This window comes from Peromyscus eremicus, chromosome 10 (assembly GCF_949786415.1).
Source record: "Peromyscus eremicus chromosome 10, PerEre_H2_v1, whole genome shotgun sequence".
NCBI classification, from domain to species: Eukaryota; Metazoa; Chordata; class Mammalia; order Rodentia; family Cricetidae; genus Peromyscus; species Peromyscus eremicus.
Window position 1 is genome coordinate 28,685,643 of NC_081426.1, and position 20,867 is coordinate 28,706,509.

The 20,867-nt window shown below is 41.7% G+C and overlaps 1 protein-coding gene across 3 annotated transcripts in view; it reads left to right on the forward strand.

Moving 5' to 3' along the window:
* Fam193a (family with sequence similarity 193 member A) overlaps window positions 1–20,867 on the forward strand; it is a 135,461-nt gene that overhangs the window by 45,656 nt on the left and 68,938 nt on the right. Inside the window, exons 2-4 of one of the 3 annotated variants that reach the window (XM_059275715.1) lie at window positions 3,030–3,272; window positions 16,543–16,700; window positions 17,334–17,501. In XM_059275715.1, the coding sequence (XP_059131698.1) occupies window positions 3,048–3,272; window positions 16,543–16,700; window positions 17,334–17,501 (551 nt within the window). In that variant the 5' untranslated portion in view covers window positions 3,030–3,047. The remainder of the gene's footprint in view (window positions 1–3,029; window positions 3,273–16,542; window positions 16,701–17,333; window positions 17,502–20,867) is intronic. The other 2 variants (XM_059275716.1, XM_059275717.1) reach the window with 2 other exon arrangements.

Here is a 20,867-nt window from a genome sequence, read left to right on the forward strand (position 1 = left end):
AGGCCAGTTTGAGTAATACAGAAAGATACCATCTCAAAAACAAAACAAAGGCTAAGAAACCACCACTGTAGCTCTGAATTTGCTTGTTCAATGTCCTTTAGAAGAACAGGATCTTTGTTCTTTGCATTTCATTCTTGTTTCCTAAAAGATGGTCCCGAGTAGAGATTTCAGATGTGTATAGATGTGTCTTTTTCAGAACTGTTCCTCACCCATCTTTGACTGAGGCCTCACTTCTGTCTCAGTAGCAGTCTTATAATCTCTCTTTTCTGTAGCCTGGGGCTGGTGCTCTGTCTGGCTCTTCTTTCTTCAGCCTCTGCTATCTTTGTGCTTGTTCTACATTTAAGCGCAGGTGACATCTCTGCAAGTATTTCTTGATGGAGATCTTCATTGCATCCGAAATGAACGAGCACTCTCCCAGCACTGGCACTCATATCACTTGCTCCTAAAATACATTTTTTACTTACATTTTCTTCATTTGTTTGCTTGTTTGTTTTTAAGAAAGGTTCTACCCCAGATTGGCCTAAAACACTTCTGCCTCAGCCTCAGAATGTTAGGATTGTAGCTAGCATTCCAAGCTCCAATCTTTGGTTTTGCTTTGGTGAGGACATTAGCTCCTTCAGACAGAGATCTTTGCTTACCCACTGCAGTGCCCTGGTGCCCAGGCACGTGGTGGACTCCTAGTGAGTACTGGTTGAGCCTCCCTGATATCTGAAATACTACCAAGTTAAAACTATTTTAAGTATCAGTATGGCACTGATAAAATTCCCTTACCTGACTTCACCTAATGGTTGTAGTCATAACGCAGATGCGCTTAAAAATATGAATGGAATCACACTGGCTTCTGTCTGTGTAAGGTATATCTGAAAATCTTCATAGTCATAAATTTTGGGCCCACCCCAAGATTATTTTAATACAAATGCAAATATCCTAGAATCTGAATAAAGCTGAAATCTTTTTTTTTTTTTTTAAGATTTATCTATTATGTATACAGTATTCTGCCTGCATGTATGCCTGCACACCAGAAGAGGGCACCAGATCTCATTATAGATGGTTTTGAGCCACTATGTGGTTGCTGGGAATTGAACTCAGGACCTCTGGAAGAACAGCCAGTGCTCTTAACTTCTGAGCCATCTATCCAGCCCTAAAGTTGAAATCTTAAAACACTTTTGGATCCATGTATTTGGTGGTGAATGAGTTGGTGTCTTGTCAGTGCTGGCTGTGCATTTCACAGTGCATTTCTGGCCTGGCCTGTTGTACACTTGAGCCCAGCATGTGCATGGATAGTCCATGACCAATGGTGGTTGTGGTTATTCCGTCTGTGACAGGAAAAAGATAGGCTTAAGTGAGGTGAGTTTTGAAATTCTCATAATGTAGACATCCCAGGTCTCTTGGTATGGGAAAAAGATGTTACTCTTGTGCTCTGTTTTTTGGGGGGGTTTGCAGGCACTTACTGGAGATTCTCCTTACCCTGTCACACAAGCTCAGCCTAGTAAAGCCCTCCAAGCCTTGTGGGTATGTAGCTGGAGTTTTCTCCAGTCCTGCCCAGCCCCATGGACCCCACAACCACTTATAAAATAATCACTCAGAAGCTCATATTAATTAAACTGCTCAGCCATTAGCTCAGGCCTACCACTGTATAGCTCTTACACTTAAACTCAGCCTATTTCTGTTAATCTATATGTTGCCATGTGTTCCATGGCTTTACCTGCTGCCTTTACATGCTGCTCCCTGGACGGCAGGCTGACGTCTCCTCCCCTCAGCCTTCCACTTCCCAGACTTTTGTCCCGCCTATACTTCTTGCCTGGCTACTGGCCAATCAGCGTTTTATTTATCAATCAATCATCCACAGCATGGGTACAATGGGTACCTACTGTTTCAGCCACTGATTTATCAGCATGTAAGATTGAACGACTTTCCTTCACTCATTAATTCCTTTTTTTCAGCCCCAAATTTCTGCCCCAGTGCCTTCTGTGTAGTCTAGGGCCCACTTGGGAGCTCTAGGTTGTTGTGGGTCAGTTGTGTGTGTTAGTGTACACTCACCATAGGTTGAATATTGATGATAGTCCAGGGAGAGCCATGGGAATAAGGGAAGATCTGAGGAGCTGGCTTGGCAAGGCCAGCTGAGCACTAGAGAATGAGATGTTCTTCCTTCCCATCTGATGGCAGTGACAAGAGAGGCTTAAGAGGGATCTGCTGTATGCTTTTGCACTGTGCTGAGTCTCTGTGCTAGGCCAGCTCCTGAAAGGCGCTTTCTGCCTTCTGGAGCTGCCCTGTGCCTACAGGTGTCCCCCAGTGGGTGGACAGTAAAGGAGGATCCATCTCAGTTTTCTGCTTTGATTTAAAATCTTGTTCTCTGCTTGATAGTCTTGGTACTTTAAGTCTATTTCCAAACCTATGAACCTTAGCTTCTTTGTGTATTCCAAAGGCAGAGAGGATCCTTTGCTTCAGGCTCCTACTCCTACATTTACCCCATAGTCTTGGAAAGGCAGCTGCTTAAATTAGGCTATAAATTCAGCATTATGATCACATAGCCTGGGAGTTTGGGTCTTGGGGATGCCCCTGCCATGAGATTCTTTGGTCTCTGGAGTCTAGACCAGGGATGGCCCTCTTCAGAGATGCTTTCAAGCCAGAGCTGCCGCATCAGTGCAAGCCCTGTGTGCAGATTCCTCTGGTGTGGTGGTTTCATGCCCGGTTGAGGTCTGAAGATCTGTGCTGATGGGTTTTCCTGGCAGAATTAATGCAGACTGAGTCTAAGTGAAGGGTAAAGTGCTTCTTTATGGTGTTCCTATTTTATTTGAAATATCACCAGTTTCTATAATACGAGGTTCAGCTTCATGTGTTTCCTATTTTGTTTTTCTATATAAATATACATATGTGTAATAGATATACATATATATATGCGTGTGTGTATGTATGTATATATATATATATACACACATACATACATATATACACACATACATATATAAATTAAACAATCTTGGCTTCCTGGCTCAGGTTTTGAACATAGAATTTTTTTTCTATTCCAGACTCCTTTTAGTTTTGGCATGAATCATAGGACACCACCCTACCCCGCTGGGGATTATTGTCTTCTATGCAGAAGTGAACGGAAAGACTCTTCATTCTTAGAGAGTGGAGTTAAGACTGCGAGCAAATTGGCCCTTTCCATGGCTCCCAAGGGCAACAGCGTGCTGCACCTGCCGCTGTGGGTATGCCCAGACTGCCGGAGGACTGTGGAGAAGGAGGAGAGGCACAGCGGTCTTGACCAGCCGGTGAGTGGCTGCAGCATCAGTGGGCTTCTTGCTCCTCTCTTATGGGTGGTGGGCTAACTGGCAAAGAAAGGAAAGGACTTTCGTCATCAGAATGCTTCCTCCTACACTATCTTTTGGCCTATGCTCACTCTCTGGAATGTGTCTTCTGGCCTTGCTAGCCATACCAGCAGTAGGTGGAGAGCATGTGCTTCCTTATCTGCAGTCAGCAAGCTAGTCACCTGTTTGGTGCTTTTGGCTTTTGCATCTGGCCTCAGGGTTTCTTTGGCAATAAAGTTTCCTGAGAAGCTAGTAGGTCTTTCATGTGTTTAATTGTAGACCATTCCATGTACTGGCAAATGTCTGAAAATTATTTCTGTGATGCACTTCTGAAGCCTGGTCTCCTCCCTCCTTGATTCCAGGCCTTCTCTTACTAGAGACTTTGAGGCTCTTAGGCTTGATCTGATCTTGGTATTGGTTAAGGCTTAGTGGCTGCTCTTCCCATTAGGCTTTTATGACTCTTTGTGTTTTAGGAGATGGCTTTTTCAACCATTCCCATATTCAAGGCTCTTCTCTTCCCTTTTATTATTTTTCTTCTTTCCTTTTGATTACTGAATGCAAGAAGCTGTCTTCTGAGTGTCTTGTCTTCTGATCCCTTGCTTCTTGTGGCAAGTAACAGGCAGCAGTTCCTCCTGCCTTCTATTTTCAGAATAGTTTCAGTGTCCGTTTGAGAAGCATTTGGCTATAGTGTGGATGGCTCTCCACTTCCTAGGCTTATTCCTCTTCCTCATTGACCATTCATCTGGCTGCCCAGCCAGGGGCTTCTTGAAGACAACTCCCCCTTCCCCAGCTTCAATGTTAGTCTTGATGGTCGAGTTTTAGTAACTAATTCTGGAGTCAGTGCAGATCAAACTAGAAGTAATGTTCTTCTCAGCCCCTTCCCACAAGCCCCAATTCCTGCTTTGTCTCTCTTCCTTAGCTCTATTTCTTTTGTCTTTTCTTTCTTTCTTTCTTTTTTTTTTTTTTAAAGATTTATTTATTTATTATATATACAATTCTGCCTGAATGTTTGTCTACAGGCCAGAAGAGGGCACCAGATCTTGGTATAGATAGTTATGAGCCACCATGTAGTTGCTGGGAATTGAACTCAGGACCTCTGAAAGAGCAGTCAGTGCTCTTAACCTCTGAGCCATCTTTCCAGCCCCCTTATCTTTATTTCTAACAGTCTAAATATTTGACTATTACGCAATTTGTCGTCTTCACTGTAGTATAAGCTCCATGAACGCAGCTATTTATTTTTGTGTATGTTTTAACCAAGAGTAATGCTTGACCTGACATATTTTCTCCTGATATTTACATTAATGAGTAATCAAATGGATAAGCAAAGGAGTGGAGAAAAGCCCCTGAAATCTTCTCACCAGAGATTCAGAGCATAATCAGTCTGAAATTTTCTTCTCAGATTTTTTTTTCTTTCAGTTTCATACAAGTATATATTAAATTTTGACCATTTCCCCTTTCCTCCAGTTATCTTCCCTCCCCCCCCCTCCAAAAACCTTCACAAGTCCCCTCCTCCTTTCATGTTTTTTTTTTTTCTATGAACCAGGGAGTTATATTAGGGTTATTGGCATGAGTATTGGAAGTGGGGCTTATTTACTGGAGCATGGGCAACTTAACAGTGGTTACGCCAGTGAAGAAAATGACACCTACTCCTCCAGCAACCTCTGATTGTCCGTAGCTCCTCATGGAGTGGTGGGGCTTCATGAGCCCCTTCCCAGTCCATGATGGAATGTTGATGGACCCCATCTTGGGTAGGTAAGCACAGCTGCTGTGAGCTCATAAGTCCTATCCAGAAAACTGTTTCACAGCACTCTTCCCCATGTTGTGGCTCTTAACATTCTTCCCACTCCCTCTTCTGTGATGTTCGCTGAGCCTTGAAGGAGGTGATACAGATGTCATTTTTAGTGTTAAAACATTCAATGGTCACTTAGTCTCAGCACTTTAACCAGTATGAATGTACACATTGACTGTTGCCTACTGCAAAAGAAGTTTCTCTTACCAAGGCTGGGAGCAATATTGATAAGTGGATATACACATGAATATTTAGAAAGTAGTTTGATAATGTATAGGTTCCCAACTAGGGCATATGACTTCTACAGTCATAGAAGCATGGATTCCCTCCTGTAGAGTAGGCCTCATACCCAATCAGGAAGCAATTGATTAGTCCCAAAATATCAATGCCATTATGGTTACAGTGGATGTATCTTGTCTGACAGGTAATTAATTATAGCTCATAGGGTTTACATCTGGGCAGTATCACTGATGACATTTCTGCCCCAGTGGCTTATATAGCGCAGGACCTTCCATCTCTGTGACAGCTAGCTAGCAGGGAGGAAGCTGCTAGCTTAGTTCCAGCTTGATTTCTCTATGTCCTGCAATCATGATATGCAGTACCTTCAGCAATAAGAGTCTTACATCTAATTTGGTGAATGATCAAAAGCAGTGACAATAGCCTGTACAGTTTGGGGAGATTCTGGGGGTCATATCCCACAACTGCTACAGAAATTTTTGTTTAATAACCGCTGACTTCTGGGAGAAGCATTATCCACCCATGCAGGTACCTCTTTTCATATTCTCTTTCCCCCCATTATATCTATTTTTCTCCATTTAAAATTGTGTTCGTGTGTGTGTATAGGGGAGTCACAGACTAGTGTATGGAGGTCAGAGGATAACTTGGAGTTGATTATCTTCTACCATTTAGGTCCCAGGAATTCAACTCAGGTTATCAGTTCTGTTACCAGTTTCTCCACAGTTCTGCATTTTCCATAGTGTCTGTAAACTTGTGTCATTTGACACATTGCTTTTGAAAGCATCCTTATTGCTGTAGGATCAGTCATTTCTTCCTGTTATTGAGAAACTGCACAAGACTGTACTGTGTGTGTGTGTGTTAGTGCATGTGCATGCCTCCATTCATAGGCCTTTGGGTTGTTTCCACATTTGGATAGTTTTGGGAAAACTGCCGTGTTTTTTCCAAATCTACCTGGATATCCTTTCTCCACTTTGCTGCACTAGTTTGGCATCTGTCATCAGGAAGGATGTCTTCTTGGAGCCTTCTTGACTTGTCCTTTAGACTTTGTAAAATGAGTTGTGTCCCTGTTTGTTTTGGGGGAGAATTTGTGTAGAACTGGCATTTCCATTTCTTCCTTAAGCATTATTCTTGCTTATGCTTCTCCCATTCTGTTTGGTCAAATGCCAGGCAGTGAATAGAGAGCACTTGGCTGATGCTATTACCCAGCAGTGACCTTGGGAAGCTGAATACATATATTCACTTATTCTGGGTAGTCAAACAGTACCTTGTCTCAGACTGGAGAGGCTGAGAAATCCAGTAGTTGCTCCATCCACAAGGCTGGATGTCTTGGCAGTTTCAGTTTGGTAGTCCTAGAGGATTACTGAAGAGCTGCTGATCTTCAGTTAGTGCTAGAATCCTGAAGAAATTGGTTCTAATACTGGCAAAGGAATGCCTCTGCAACAGGATAGATGAACTTGCCATTGAGAGTTAAGGGTAGGATGTCTAGGGTAGGTCTTCCTGCTTTAAATAATCTGATCAAGAAAACTTCTTATAGGAGTGCCCATCAGCTTGTATTTTACTTGGTTCCAGATGCAGTCAAGTTGACAATCAAGAATAGCCACCACACCCCAGATTCTTCTATAGCCACTCATTTCCAACCTCATTCATGTCTGCATATTTTGTGCTCAGAAAGCTAAAAGATCTTCATTTTATTTTATTTTTTGGGACAGGGTTTCTCTTTGTAGTCCTGACTGTCATGGAACACTCTGTAAAGCAGGTTAGCCTGGAACTCAGAGATCCTCCTGCCTCTGCATCCCAAGTGCTGGGATTAAAGGCATATGCCACCACGTCTGGCTCAAAGAAGCAACTTTAATTAAATTTTACTTTTACTATATTTCATTTAATGTGTGTGTGTGTGTGTGTGTGTGTGTGTGTGTGTGTGTGTGTGTTGCACTCGTGCAGTGGTCAGAAGACAACTTGCAGGAGTTGATTTACCATGTGGATTCCAAGGATTGAACTCAGATTGTCAGGCTTGGCAGCAAGTGCCTTTATCCACTGAGCCATCTCACAGGTCCAACCCTCTTACACCTTTTAAAGTGTGCTGTCTATTATTACTGTCTCCAGCCTGGGCATTGGCCAGCTAAGCTTCCTGCTTTTTTCTTGCTGTAATGATTTTATTGTGATATTGTATGGTTGGAAATTGTGGTATGTATTAGTGAGTCTGTATTCAGTCAGTAGCATTTGCTAATTTTGACCCATGGTTAAGTTTTTAAATGTTGTGTATATGTCTGAAGAGAGTCTTTCTCTGACCTGTATGGAGGGCTCTGTGGATATCTGTTAGTTATTACAGCTGATTCTGAATTGTGTGCTTGAATCCATCTTTCTCCAGTCTCGCTCTGTGTGTGTTTGAGTGCGTGCGTAATCTACCAATTTCTGGGTGAGATCACTTAAAATCTCTCATTCTTTGTGTCTTTTTGCCCCCCGCCCCCATTTCCAGTTTTGTCTACATGGTTTCAGGCTGTATACTGAGTGAGCATGTTGAAGTTACTGAACCCTTACGCGTTTACTTTCTTACTGTGTAGGAGCCTCATTGGAAGCACTTTACTCCTGAAGGTTGACTTTTCGTGTTGATCTGTAGTTTTTCTTCCCTATTCCCACCTTCTCCCCTCCTTCTTGTATCCTTTCTTTTCTATCTGTGAGTGATGTTTTAGGTGCTGTCATTGTGCACTCAATAGAAAGGTAGGCTTAATGGGTGTGGTGGCACACACCTTTAATACCAGCACTCCTGAGACAGAGACAGGCAGCTAGCTCTCTCTTGAGTTGGAGGCCAGCCTGGTCTATATAGAGAGGTCCAGTCTGTCTGGGGCTACATAGTGAGACCCTGTCTTATGGAAGGAAGGAGGGAGAGAAGGAAAGAAGGAAGGAAAATTTATGTTTTTTTTCTGAGTTTGTTCTTACTGATGAGTTATCCCTGGTTTCTTCCTTGGTTGTAGATGTGTTTGGTGTTGACTGTTACCATAGAGATTGAGAAGTCAAGTGATCCTCAGCTCAGGTTCTTCTGTGGCCCTCATTTTAGGATTGCCTTCCTGTTGGTCACCTTCTGGCCCTCCGCTATTACTTCTGTTAGTGTTAACGCTTAAGCATCTAAATCTAGACACTGTTGTTTGATTTTTCCAAATGTTTTGAATTTTATAGCCATAATCATATAGTATTCATTCATTGTAATTGAATGTTTGTTGCTGTGTACTAGTCACCTTTATGGATATAACACATCTTAGCTTCCAGATTTTGCTGTTAAAGATTATTCTCTTGGAGTACACAGTCACAGACTCTTCTTTCTGTAGATGGCTGGAAGGAGTTCCCGAAGTGTATTTATAAAAATAGCTTGATTGCCTGTAAAGTCAAGTATCGTATTTTCTTGTTTGTTTGTTTGTTTGTTTTTTGTTTTTGTCCTGGAACTTTGTCCTGGTTGTCCTGGAACTTGTTCTGTAGACCAGACTGGCCTCAAACCTATAGAGATCTATCTATCTGGCTCTGAGTGCTGAGATTAAAGGCATGTGCCACCATACTCTGCTTGAGAATTGGCATCTTAAGGTGTCCTCTAGTCCAAAAGTGTTATATAATTCTTTAAAAAATTTTTTTCTGTAGATTTTTTTATTTTTATGTCTATGTGTGTTTTGCCTACATGTGTATCTATATACCAATTGTGTGCCTGGTGTCGACAAAGGCCAGAAGAGGGAATAACAGACAATTGTAGGCCACCATGTAGGTGCTGGGTATTGAACCCAGGTCATCTGGGAGAGCAGCAAGTAAGTGTTCTTGCTTTGGCTCCAATGTGCAGATGTTTTGTTAAGAATTATTATCTCTGTGTTTGTGAAGAATATTATTAGTCTGTAAATTTGCTTTGTATTGTTTTGGTGTCTTTGAATAAGGTAGGAAATAAATGTATTTAAAAAAGAATAAACTAAGAAATGTTTCTTCTTGTTAATTTTCAGAAAGTTTGTGTAGAATTGGTATTATTTCTTCCATAAGTAGTTCATAGAATTCTCTGGTGAAGCTATGTTGATATGAAGTTGCCTTTTTAGGACTGGTTCTTAGTGGTTAATTTATTTGCTAGAGGTTATTTATTCTTTTGTTAGAGATGCTAGCTTCTGTCTTTAACAAAATTTACGTGTATTTTGTTAAATGTATTGACATGAAGTTATTCAGACTATCTTTTTATTTTTATTTTTGTAGGATCTGTTGTATGTTTTGTCTTTTTTTCTGTTTTATTTTTTCTGTTTTTTTTCTGTTGCTATTTAAAAATATTCTGACAAAAGTAAACTTAAGGAAGAAAGTATTTATTTTAGCTCACTATTCAAGGGACAGTCCATCATCACAGAGAAGTCAAGGCATCAGGAGCTTGAAACAGTTGGTCACATGACATCCACAATAAAGAGACAGGAATGGGGCCAGGAGAGATGGCTCAGAGGTTAAGGGTACTGGCTGCCCTTCCAGAGGACTTGGGTTCAGTTCTTAGCACTCGAGTGGTAGCTCACAATTGTCTGTAACTCCAGTTTCAGGGGATCTGACACCCTCACAGAGGCATGAGTGCAGGCAAAACACCAGTGCACATAAAATTAAATTAAATTTAAAGGAAAAAGAAACAGGGATAAATGCATCCTAGTGTTTAGCTCACTTTCTCCCTTTTATATAGTTAAGAAGCTCATTCAGGGAGTAGTGCCATCCACAGTGGTCAGTTCATAAAATCAAGATATTCCTGCACAGGCTTGCCTAGGACTGTTTCCCAGGTGATTCTAAATCTTATAAAAGTGATAATTGTGATTAACCATCATTTCTCCCACCCTCTTTTCTTCCTTTTTCTCTCCTTCCCTCCCTTTCTTTCTTAGATTGTATTTATTTTTAAATTGTGTGTGTGTGTGTGTGTGTGTGTGTGTGTACGTACACATGTGTACACATACATACCTGAAAAGCCCGGATGCATCAGATTCCTTGAAGTTGGAGTCACGTGTGGTTGTAAGCTGACTGATGTGGTTGCCGGGATCCTGTCTTCAAACAAACAAACAAAAAGTTCCAGGCCTGGAACTTACTATGTAGAAGAAGATGGCCTTAAACTCAGAGAGCTGCCTGCTTTTTCCTCTCAAGTGTTGGGATTAAAGGCATGCGTCATCATATCCAGCTTACAAAAACAGTCAAAGAATTTATCATTAGCACTAATAGTGATTTAAAAAATTTTTTAAACAAAAAGTATTTTTAGGGAGGATACATGTTTAAGAATTTTTATTGGAGTCAGGTGGTGGTGGTGGTGGTGGTGCATGACTTTAATCCCAGCAGCACTCTGGAGTCAGAGACAGGCAGATCTCTGAGTTCAAGGCCAGCCTGGTCTACAGAGCAAGTTCCAGGACAGCCAGGGCAACACAGAGAAACCCTGTCTTTAAAGAAAAAGAAGAAGAATTTTTATTGGAATATTATTTACAGTGTTGAAGAATGATAGTGCTAAAATACTAAAGATAACTCAAATGTTCATTAATAAGAAAATTGTTAAATTTATTACAGATCTTTAACATCATGCAACTGTATTCTATAATTTAATTCAATTTCTTGAAGTGAAGAGATTTCTATTAATGTAATCTAAAGAGTGAAAGGATCTTATTTAATTTTTATTACTATTTTTGGGGGGCTTTTTTTTTTTTTTTTTTTTTATAGAGACAGGGTTTCTCTTTGTAGCTTTGGAGCCTTTCCTGGAACCCACTCTGTAGCCCAGGCTGGCCTCAGACTCACAGAAATCTGCCTGCGTCAGCCTCCCAAGTGCTGGGATTAAAGGCATGCACCACCACTGCCCAGCTATTTTTGTTTTTTTTTTTTCTTTTTTTTTTTAAGAATATATTTTTTTAAAACTTTATTTTATGTGCATTGGTGTGAGGGTGTCAGATCCCCTGGAACTGGAATTACAGACAGCTGTGAGCTGCCATGTGGGTGCTGGGAATTGAACCCGGGTCCTCTGGAAGAGCAGCCAGTGCTCTTAACCACTGGGCTATCTTTCCAGCCCCTATTTTTGTTTTTTTAAGACAAGGTTTCTCTGTGTAGCCTTAGCTGTCCTGGAACTATCTCTGTAGACCAGGCTGACCTCAAACTCACAGAGATTCTCTTGTCTCTGCCTTCCAAGTGCTGGGATTAAAAGCACATACTACCTCCACCTGGCATGGAAAGATTTTATTAAGAGTGAAAATATGACTGAGAAGAAATATATTGAGCATGTAACTATTTAATAGCCCAACCCAAAATATTCATATGTGCATATACATATGTATGTGTGTTTTCATCAGAAGAGTATTGTGTCCACAGAGTATAACCTATGGCAGTGTTGTTCTAAGTATTTCATATAATAACTTATCCAAAACTTCACTACTATCCATACAGGGGCAGTACTATTGCTCTCTTGGTTTTATAAAGAAATTGAGCCAGGAAGGTTACTTTCCTAGGATCACACAGGTAGAAAGAGGCACTGTCAGGGTTCAAACCACAATATTTTGGTTTCATAATCTGTGTCCTTAAACACTGTGTACCCTCTTTTTATGTTTTTGTGATGACTGGATACCTTTAGCAAAATATTTGAAGAGTCTATACCAGAGAATGATTGTACATTAGCTTTTTGGCAGGGTATGTGTAGGAAAGAAACAAAAAAGGATAAGTTAGTGGGCAAAAGGCTGAAGCAAAGTACCAGAATACACTTGGAATAAGGTTAAAAATCTTGAGAATTTTATATCTCATACTGGAAAAAAAAAAATGGAGCTAGGTGGTGGTGACACATACTTTTAATCCCAGCACTGGGAAGAAGAGACAAGTGGTTCTCTGTAAATTCAAGGCCAGCCTGGTCTATAGAGCTATTTCTAGGACAGCCAAGGCTACAGTACAGAAAAACCCTGTCTCAAAACAAAACAAAACAAACAAACAAAAAAAGGGACAGAGACAAAAGAGATGGGCACAAATGAGGATTATGCTTAATATGAGGATTTTTCTCAGACTTTTTTTTATATGTATATGCACACACATGTTCCTGGGTGTGTTCATATGCATGCGGAGGCTACAGGTTGACATTGTGTGTCTTCTCCAATTGCTCTTCATCTTATTTTTTGAGAATATTATTTCCATAGTGTGTGATCTCTGACAGTGTTGTTCTAAGTATTTGACATAATAGTTTACTCTGCACTTCAGGGTCTCTCACTGAACCTGAAGCTCACTCATTTAGCTAGGCTGATTAGCCAGTGTACCCCAGGGTCTTCCTGTCTCTACCTCTCCAGTGCTAAGATTAAGGCATGTGCCACTGCTCTTGGCTTTTGATGTTGGGGTGGTGGGCCCAGGGTAGAACTCAGGATCTCATGCTTGTATAGTGAGCACTTTAGTACCTGAGCCATCTCCCTTTTTGTCAGAATTCATAATCTTTAATGTGAGCACTCAAGTTTTATGTGTGTTTGTATGTATCTGTCTGTCTGTTTTCTAAATATCCATTCATGTTAGGGATACTATATATTGTTTAAAGTGGAGGAGGAATGCATAAATCCCTCTTGTCTTTTCAGATATTGTGCAAATTAAATGTTTATATTGACCCTGAGATTAGTTGGGGGAAGTTACCTAATTGTGAAAAGGAAAGAACTTTCTTAATATGGAGAAAATGGTAATCTTGACCTTCACTCCTGCTTTAAGCCAGCTGCTGGCTTGATTTTGGTTTCTTTTTGCCAAGATGCAATTTTGCTGTTTCAGAATTTGCTTTGTTGAATTAATGTTTTCCTCTTGACATAACAGTTTTAGTCCATGATCAGCATGGTGGCAGGCAGACAGGCATGGTGCTGGAACAGTAGCTGAGAACTTAATATTCTTTTCTTTAAGATGAGTCAGAGAGACTCATCTTAGTGATTTTTAGCAGCACTAAATACCTGCCATCTTCCCAAGGAGAGGTATGTCCTGCTTATCTCTCTCATTTGTTTCTCTTGGCCTTTGCTGTCCTCATTTGTTCTGATTGTCTACACTCCCATCAGAATGCATTCTAAGGTTTATCCATCTCCAAAGCTCAAAACTCTTCTACATTCCTCACACAAAACAGCATCGAAGGTCTGTCATAGCAGTGACCCTGCTTTTCTTGTTCATCGCTTTAATAAAATACCTAACAGAAACAGCTTGAGGTAGAGGATTATTTGGACCAACAGCTTGAAGATGCAGTCTATGATTGTAGGGAAAATATGGTGGCAGAAGCAGTAGTCTATGTTGATGGGAGCTTATCACTTTTCTTTTCTTTTTTTTCTTTTTTTAAATTTTATGTTCATTGGTGTTTTGCCTGCATGTATATCAATGTGAGGGTGTCGGATCCCCTAGAACTGGAGTTACAGACAGTTGTGAGCTGCCATGTGGGTGCTGGGAATTGAACCCGGGTCCTCTGGAAGAGCAGACACTGTTCTTAACCACTGAGCCATCTCTCCAGCCCCTGATGGGAGCTTATCATGCATCTTGTTCACATCTTTGTAGGAGCAGGAAGATGGACATTACAAATTACACATTGCCCATTGGATTTTATCTTATTTTTTAAAATAGTGTTCATTTTGGACAGAGCATAATCTGAGATTCAGCCTAAATTACTATAAGGTATAAGGTGCCCCATTCAGGGATTTAACATATAATTACTGTTGACCTTGTCCCTTGTCACTGGGAAATGTCATTTAGTTTGTGGTTGCTGTGCCACCTGTCACTGTTCCTACACACACCCACCTTCTGTTGCAGTGTTGAAGACAAAAACACCAGAAAATAAGAAAAGCCAAGGTTTCATATAGCAATTTGTGAGAGATTAACCATGGTGGTTAGGTTGGTGTGCCAAAAAACTTGGCCAGCAGTCAGGCACTACATCAGTAAATAGTACATCTTAACACAAGGGAGAAACTACCCAGTGGTGGGAAAGATCGTCAGATACTCAGATCTGTGAAGTGAGCCCTGAAGAACAGTCATGGTAATTCTCAAAAGCACCCAAATCTCTGGAGCTTAAGAAATGGACTCAGGAAGAAACCAACTTAGAGAATGTAGTTATGACCTGCTGGAGAACAGAGGCTCCTCAGGGTGCTACAGACCCAGTTGGGTGCTAGCAGAACTCCCCTCACTGGAGAGCGCATGCCTGGAGAGAGTCACCATTTCTTTTTTTTTTTTTTCCCTTTGTTTTTTCAAGACAGGGTTTTTCTGTGTAGCTTTGCACCTTTCCTGGAACTCACTTGGTAGTCCAGGCTGGCCTGGAACTCACAGAGATCCGCCTGGCTCTGCCTCCCGAGTGCTGGGATTAAAGGCGTGCGCCACCACCGCCCGGCTGAGTCACCATTTCTTTAAGGACAAAGCTGTCTGGTAGTATGAACAAGGGAGGAAATACACAAGGAGCCTGGGGCTCCTTTCAGTGTCCTTCTACCATCCTCTGCCCACTGTTGAACATTGTACCTGTAACTTACACAGGTGACATGTGTCTATTATCATAGAGCATGGCAGAGTTGATATTGAATTGAGTGGCAAAAAATATATAAATAAACAGAAACACCAAAAATGGCTTGATTGTCTTCTCTGGGTAGGGGATCTTTTTGTTCAAGTCCTGAATTACAGAACTCCATCAGATCGTCAGAAGGCATACACCAAGGTTAGTGGATGAACGTTATAGGCAGAGGAACAAGTACAGTGACACAGAAGCAGAACTTTGTCCTAAGCAACTTGGAAGGCTTTGGTAAGAAACAGGAATGTATTCCCAAGTGATTTGGAAGTCACCAGAAGCTTTTATGCAGGGGAGCCCCATGAACTCTATCTGGCTGCTGTTTGAGAGTGGGTAAAGGCAAATGGAGGCCAGTAGAGAACCTGGCAGTCACCAGGTGAGAAGTGACAGAGGCTTGCACTGAGTGGCAGGTTGTGGATGTGCTAGTTTTTTTTTTTTTTAATTTTTTTATTTTTATGATTTTTCAAGACAGGGTTTCTCTGTGTAACTTTGCGCCTTTCCTGGAACTCACTTTGTAGACCAGGCTGGCCTCGAACTCACAGAGATCCGCCTGGCTCTGCCTCCTGAGTGCTGGGATTTAAGGTGTGCGCCACCAACGCCCGGCTGGATGTGCTAGTTTAAAGTGAGGGTGGAAGTGGGCTTAAGCTGGGAAAGAATAGTCAGCCTTGTACACTGAGTGGCTGACCTGCTGCTGTTGAGAAACAGCCTTGTGATTGATTCATCACCACTGTCAAGCTGTGCTGGTCACTTGTCTCTCTACACCTGGATGATGGCAATCAGCCCTTATACTTTTAGTGTTGGAATCGTCTCATTTTCAGGTTTCAAATTTAGTCTGCTTAAAAATCTGAGTATCTCACCTAATCCAAAGCTTATCCTGCAGCTGTAGAGGACATGACAGGAATCACTCTGGTAGAGGCTATGTTTCATGTCCTTATATCTTCTCTATTCTTCTAGGATAGAGAGGGGACCTGAGAAAGAGACATACAGGGTTCTTGTCAGGCTGTCTGTGGCTTTTTTGGCTACAAAGTACTTGCTCTAGGTTATGTATGACTGTGCTGAAATAGCAAGAATAATGTATGCTTGATGTCTGACCTATGCCAGGTATTCTCCCCTGGTCTGGAGGCTGGACACTGAAGGATGCTTAACTGTACCTTCTCATTGTGCAGCACCTATTTGTATGGGTTCTTTGTTGATGATTGCTCTTTCTCCCATGTGGTAGTGACAGTGCAGTTCCCTACTCGATCTGCTAGGCAGAAAGCTCCTGGGCTCTTCCACTTCAGAGTCTGATATGTGCCAAACCTTTGGAGCACTTTAGCCTTGTGGAGTTTATTGCCTATCCAGTATGCTGCACATTGAGGCAAGAAAATCTGGGCCATATGATGAGTTCAAGGCCAGCCTGTGCTGCTGTGTAGTAGATTTTGTCACCCATTAGCCCCCTTTCACCCCCAAAAAAGTCTGCTATATAGCAGATTTCAGTGTCTATGTTGTAACATTTTTCTAGTAGGCATTTTTGTTTGGAGACAGGGTCTCTCTTTGTAGTTCTGGCTGTCTATGTAGACCAGGCGGGCCTCAAACTAACAGAGATCCACCTGCCTCTACCGCCTAGCTCTGGGATAAAGGTCATGCACCATTACACCTAGCTCTAGAAGGCATTTTTAAAAAGTCAATAGATATTTGCTGTCATAAACTAACTTGTCTGTTGTGTTCTATTTTTAAAGCAGGGCCAAGATTTTCTTCTTCACTCGTCACTTGGGGGCTCCCAGCCTGAGGCCAGTGGTGCTGGGAGGCTGGCCCTAGGCACACAGACGATGACCTCATCAGGGCTAGGCACCACACCCTCAGATGCCTGCTCATGTGAAGCCTGCAGTGAGCGCAGGTATGTGTTGAGTTGGTCATTATGCCCACAGGGTATCTAGGAACATGTTGTGCTTGCCTTGGAAATGGGGTTCTTTTGACAAATAACAGTACCTTTTTGACATACCCATGAAAGTAGGACATGGCCTTGCTTTTATGAGGAAAACCATACAAAAAAAAATTCCTGCCCTCGAAGGATTAAGCACTAGGAAGCTGGGCCTCATAAAGAGCAAAATGGAAGACCATTAGAATGTAAAGAAAAGCCAACTGTTATTTCATGCCGTAATCCTAGCACTTGAGGGGCAGAGAGATATACCTGTAAGTTCCAGTGCAGTGATGGATTCCATAGCAAGAATTTATCTCAAGAAAGAGAAAATTAATTAAAAAAGAAAAGTGAGCCTAGCATAAATAAATAGCTATGGTTGGGGGACTTGTGATGGAGGCTGCTAGGAGGTGAAGGAAGAAGAGGTCAGGATCTGATAGAAAAAGTCTGTACTGCTGGCCTGGGACAGCCAGACTGAATCAGGTGGACACCAAAGGGTGGAAAGCAAGAGCTCTGTATGCTATATGGGGTCAAAGTATGGAGTTGGGGAGTACCTTGTGGAAGTTAGATAGACTGCCTCTCTTAACTCTGCTGGTTGCTTTGTTGTCACAGAGACATCTCAGCAGAGACAGACCGGGAACCACAGCAGCTTCAGAACTATTGGTCAGAAGTACGCTACATGGTCCGATGCATATACCGCCAGGCAGGGACCCCACTGGCAGAAGATCAGGACCAGTCTCTGGTTCCCGACAAAGAGGGAGTGAAGGAGCTCGTGGATAGGTACAGGTTGCCCCTTCGTGTTACAGCCCCATCCAATCCCTGCCCTCCCTGCTGCCCATGGAGCCTCAGTGCTTGTCCTGAGTAAAGCTCAGTTAGGCTTTTTGAGCTCTTGATACAGCTCAGGTCTTCAGCAGACAACTGACCAACATGAGCCTTCTGGGTAAAAAGTTGCAGGTTCTCCAGTTTCTAAGTTGAGATGTTTCTGTCATGTATTAAGACTGACAGTAACACAGTCAAGATGCCAGAGTCCTGGCAGTGCCAGGTGATGCTAGATACTTTCATAAGCACTCTTGCATTTGTAGCTCAAGGAGAAAGGCAGAGTGTTCCTGTCCACTGAAACACTATGAGATCGAGCAGCTTGTGAAGGCACCTACCCTATAAGGTGCACAGCAGCTGCTCTCACAGGGAATGGCTCCTGCCCAGCATCTGTTCTTCAGCAGGCTCCTTGTGCCCAGTGACTGACAGAAAGTGGGGTGGGCATCACTTCTGTTTTTCCTTACAACTTAAGTGTGCCATTTTTCCCCTGATTTTTGAAATGTTCCAGTAAAGGCAACAAATCTGAGCCTGATATTTCATGGATTGATTCTCTCTCTTTTTTTTTCCTCCATGTGTTTTGATAGCACACTTTTGGCATCTTACAAAGTCACAGTTGCCATGCAGTAGATCATGTCAAAGAAGCAGAGGCATTGATTGGCAAAGCATTGTGTTCAGTATTTGAACTGTTGTCTACTTAGTGTTATATGAGACAATTCCAGGTGGTAAGTGCCTTTAAAAGAAGGGGTTTCTTAGTTAATGGCACATGAAACTCATGACGTCTCAGACCCTTCATGCTACATCTGTGATGCTTTAGAACAACATCAGCACAGGTTTAATCCAGGTGGAGCAGCATCTATGAACACATGTGTGAATGATTGAGTGAACTACTTGCAGTGTCTTTTTCACATGAGAAATCTGTTTGCATGGGCTGGAGAGAGATTGCTCAGTGATTAGAAGCACTGGCTGCTCTTGCAGAGGACTTGGGTTTGGTTCCCAGCACTCACGTAGTGATTTACAGCTGTTTGTGAACTCTAGGTCCAGGAATCCAACACCATTTTCCTTGGCACCAGGCAGGGAAACATGTGGCACTCATATACACATGCAAGCAAAACTCACATACACAGTAAAAAAAACTTTTTATAAATTAAAAAAAAAAATCTGTTCTCAAAAGCAATACATGGGTTTTTTCCCCTTAAATATATAAAATATGGACATGAACAAAGAATCAGAATGCTTCTAATTTTCACTGAACTGAGAAAACTATAAGAAGGATGTCCACAGGCTTCCTTTTTTTAAGAGTTTGTATGTGTTTGGTATATGCACATGAGTGTGTAGATGTGTACGTGTTCAGGGAGGGCAGGGTGGTTTCCTCTGTTGCTCTCCCCTTGTTGCCTTGAGACAGGGCTTTTCACTATTTTGGCTGTGCTGGTTGGCCATTGAGGTTTGGATATTCACCCCTTTTCAGCTAGGCTGGGTGCCAGTGAGCTCTCAAAAACCACTTGTCTCCACCTTCCAATGCTGAGGTGACAGACATGCTCAGGGACGCCTGGCCTTTTACCAGGTACTGGGGCTTTGAATTCAGGTCCTTGTGCTTGCAAAGCAGGTAATCTTACCCACTGAGCCTTCTCCTCAGCCTCTACTATATTTTTGTGAGTTCAACTGCCCCTTGCTCATTTGAATCTTGTGTCACTGTCCTTAAACATAGGAACACATTCTCCTTAAAATTGTTGACAGACTTAGTGATACATACCTGTAACCCCAGTACAGGGAAACTAAAGCAGGATTATAAATTTGAGTATAGTCTGTGCTTTATATCAAGTTCAAGGCTGTCTAAGCCACATAGTAAGACCTTGTCTCCACAAATCAAAGGCTAGGGTAGCCCAGTGGTAGAGCTCTTGCGTAGCATATGAAAAGCCCTGGGTTTGATCTCTAGTAATGGTGTGTGGGGGGAAACACTATATTTTAATGTTACAAAAATTAATACATCTTTTTGAAATGTAGCAGCCACAGTGAGAATCCTATCAGTTTATTTTCTCTAAGTACGTTATATACATGGATTTACATATTTATTACCTTGCAAGTTGTACATAAGGCTTTACATACTACCTTGCAGATTGTATACATAGCTGTACATACTACCTTGTACATTTTTACTTGACTCTTATCTTTTACAGCTTAAGTGATGTGTGACCTTAGGGAACAGGAGGGAATGAAGAGATAACACACATACATACACATAAAAATATAAACACATCTTTTAATTTTTTATTTATTTACTGGTTTGGTTTTTTTTTGTTGTTGTTTTTTGAGACAAGATATCACCATGTAACTCTGGCTAGCCTGGAACTTGCTGTGTAAACCAGGCTTCCCTCAACTCACAGAGACCTTCCCACCTCAAGTACTGGGATTAAAAATGGTCCACAACCCCTAATTTTTTTTAATGGAATAGATAATAACTATGTTCTTCTCTTTAGATTTAATGTGGTGGCCAAAGATGGAAGAATCTGTTATATAAAACTTATACCTTAATGCATTCTCCAACAGCCACTGAGCTCAGCTGGCTCTTCATAGTGACATGTTCCAAGAGATGTTTTGGTTACTCCTTCAGTGGTCCTAGGCTTTCATCTAGAACAGTGGTTCTCAACCTTCTTAATGTTGTGACTCTTCAGTATAGTTTCTCACGTTGTGGTGACCCCCCAACTATAAAATTATTTTCGTTACTACTTCATAGCTGTAATTTTGCTACTGTTATGAATCATAGTGTAAATATTTGTGTTTTCTAATGGTTTTAGGTGACCCTGTGAAAGGGTCATTTGACACCTCACAGGGTTGGGACCCACAGGTTGAGAATCACTGATCTAGAGGCATCTCAGAAACATACCTTTAAAAGAAGTGGCAGCTTTAACCATAGTAATGCCAAATACTGTAGAGAAAGTTTTAAACTAGATCACCTTGTTGCATGAGCCAGCGTCAGGAGACTGAGGAAGAAAAACCACCTTTTCTCAAAACTTTATAAAAAGAATCACCTGTAAGTTTGGACAGAAATTTATTATCATTGTGGCTAGTTACAGGATGCATTTCATTGCTTTGTTGGTAATTTAAAAATAGGATGACCTGTATTTAAAACTTACTCTAATTGTAAAAATAACACGGGCTCATTTGTATGGTATTCTGAGTTCCTAGAAAGAAAGAAGGTAATCTTGGCCCCAGCCCTCCAACCAGTTATCACCTCTGCTGGAAAATTGAAGCTTGTCACTTTTTAAGTCCTACTCATTGTGTTAGCACCTGAGGCCAGCTCTCAGGCACAGTACAAGGGAGGCTTTATACCTC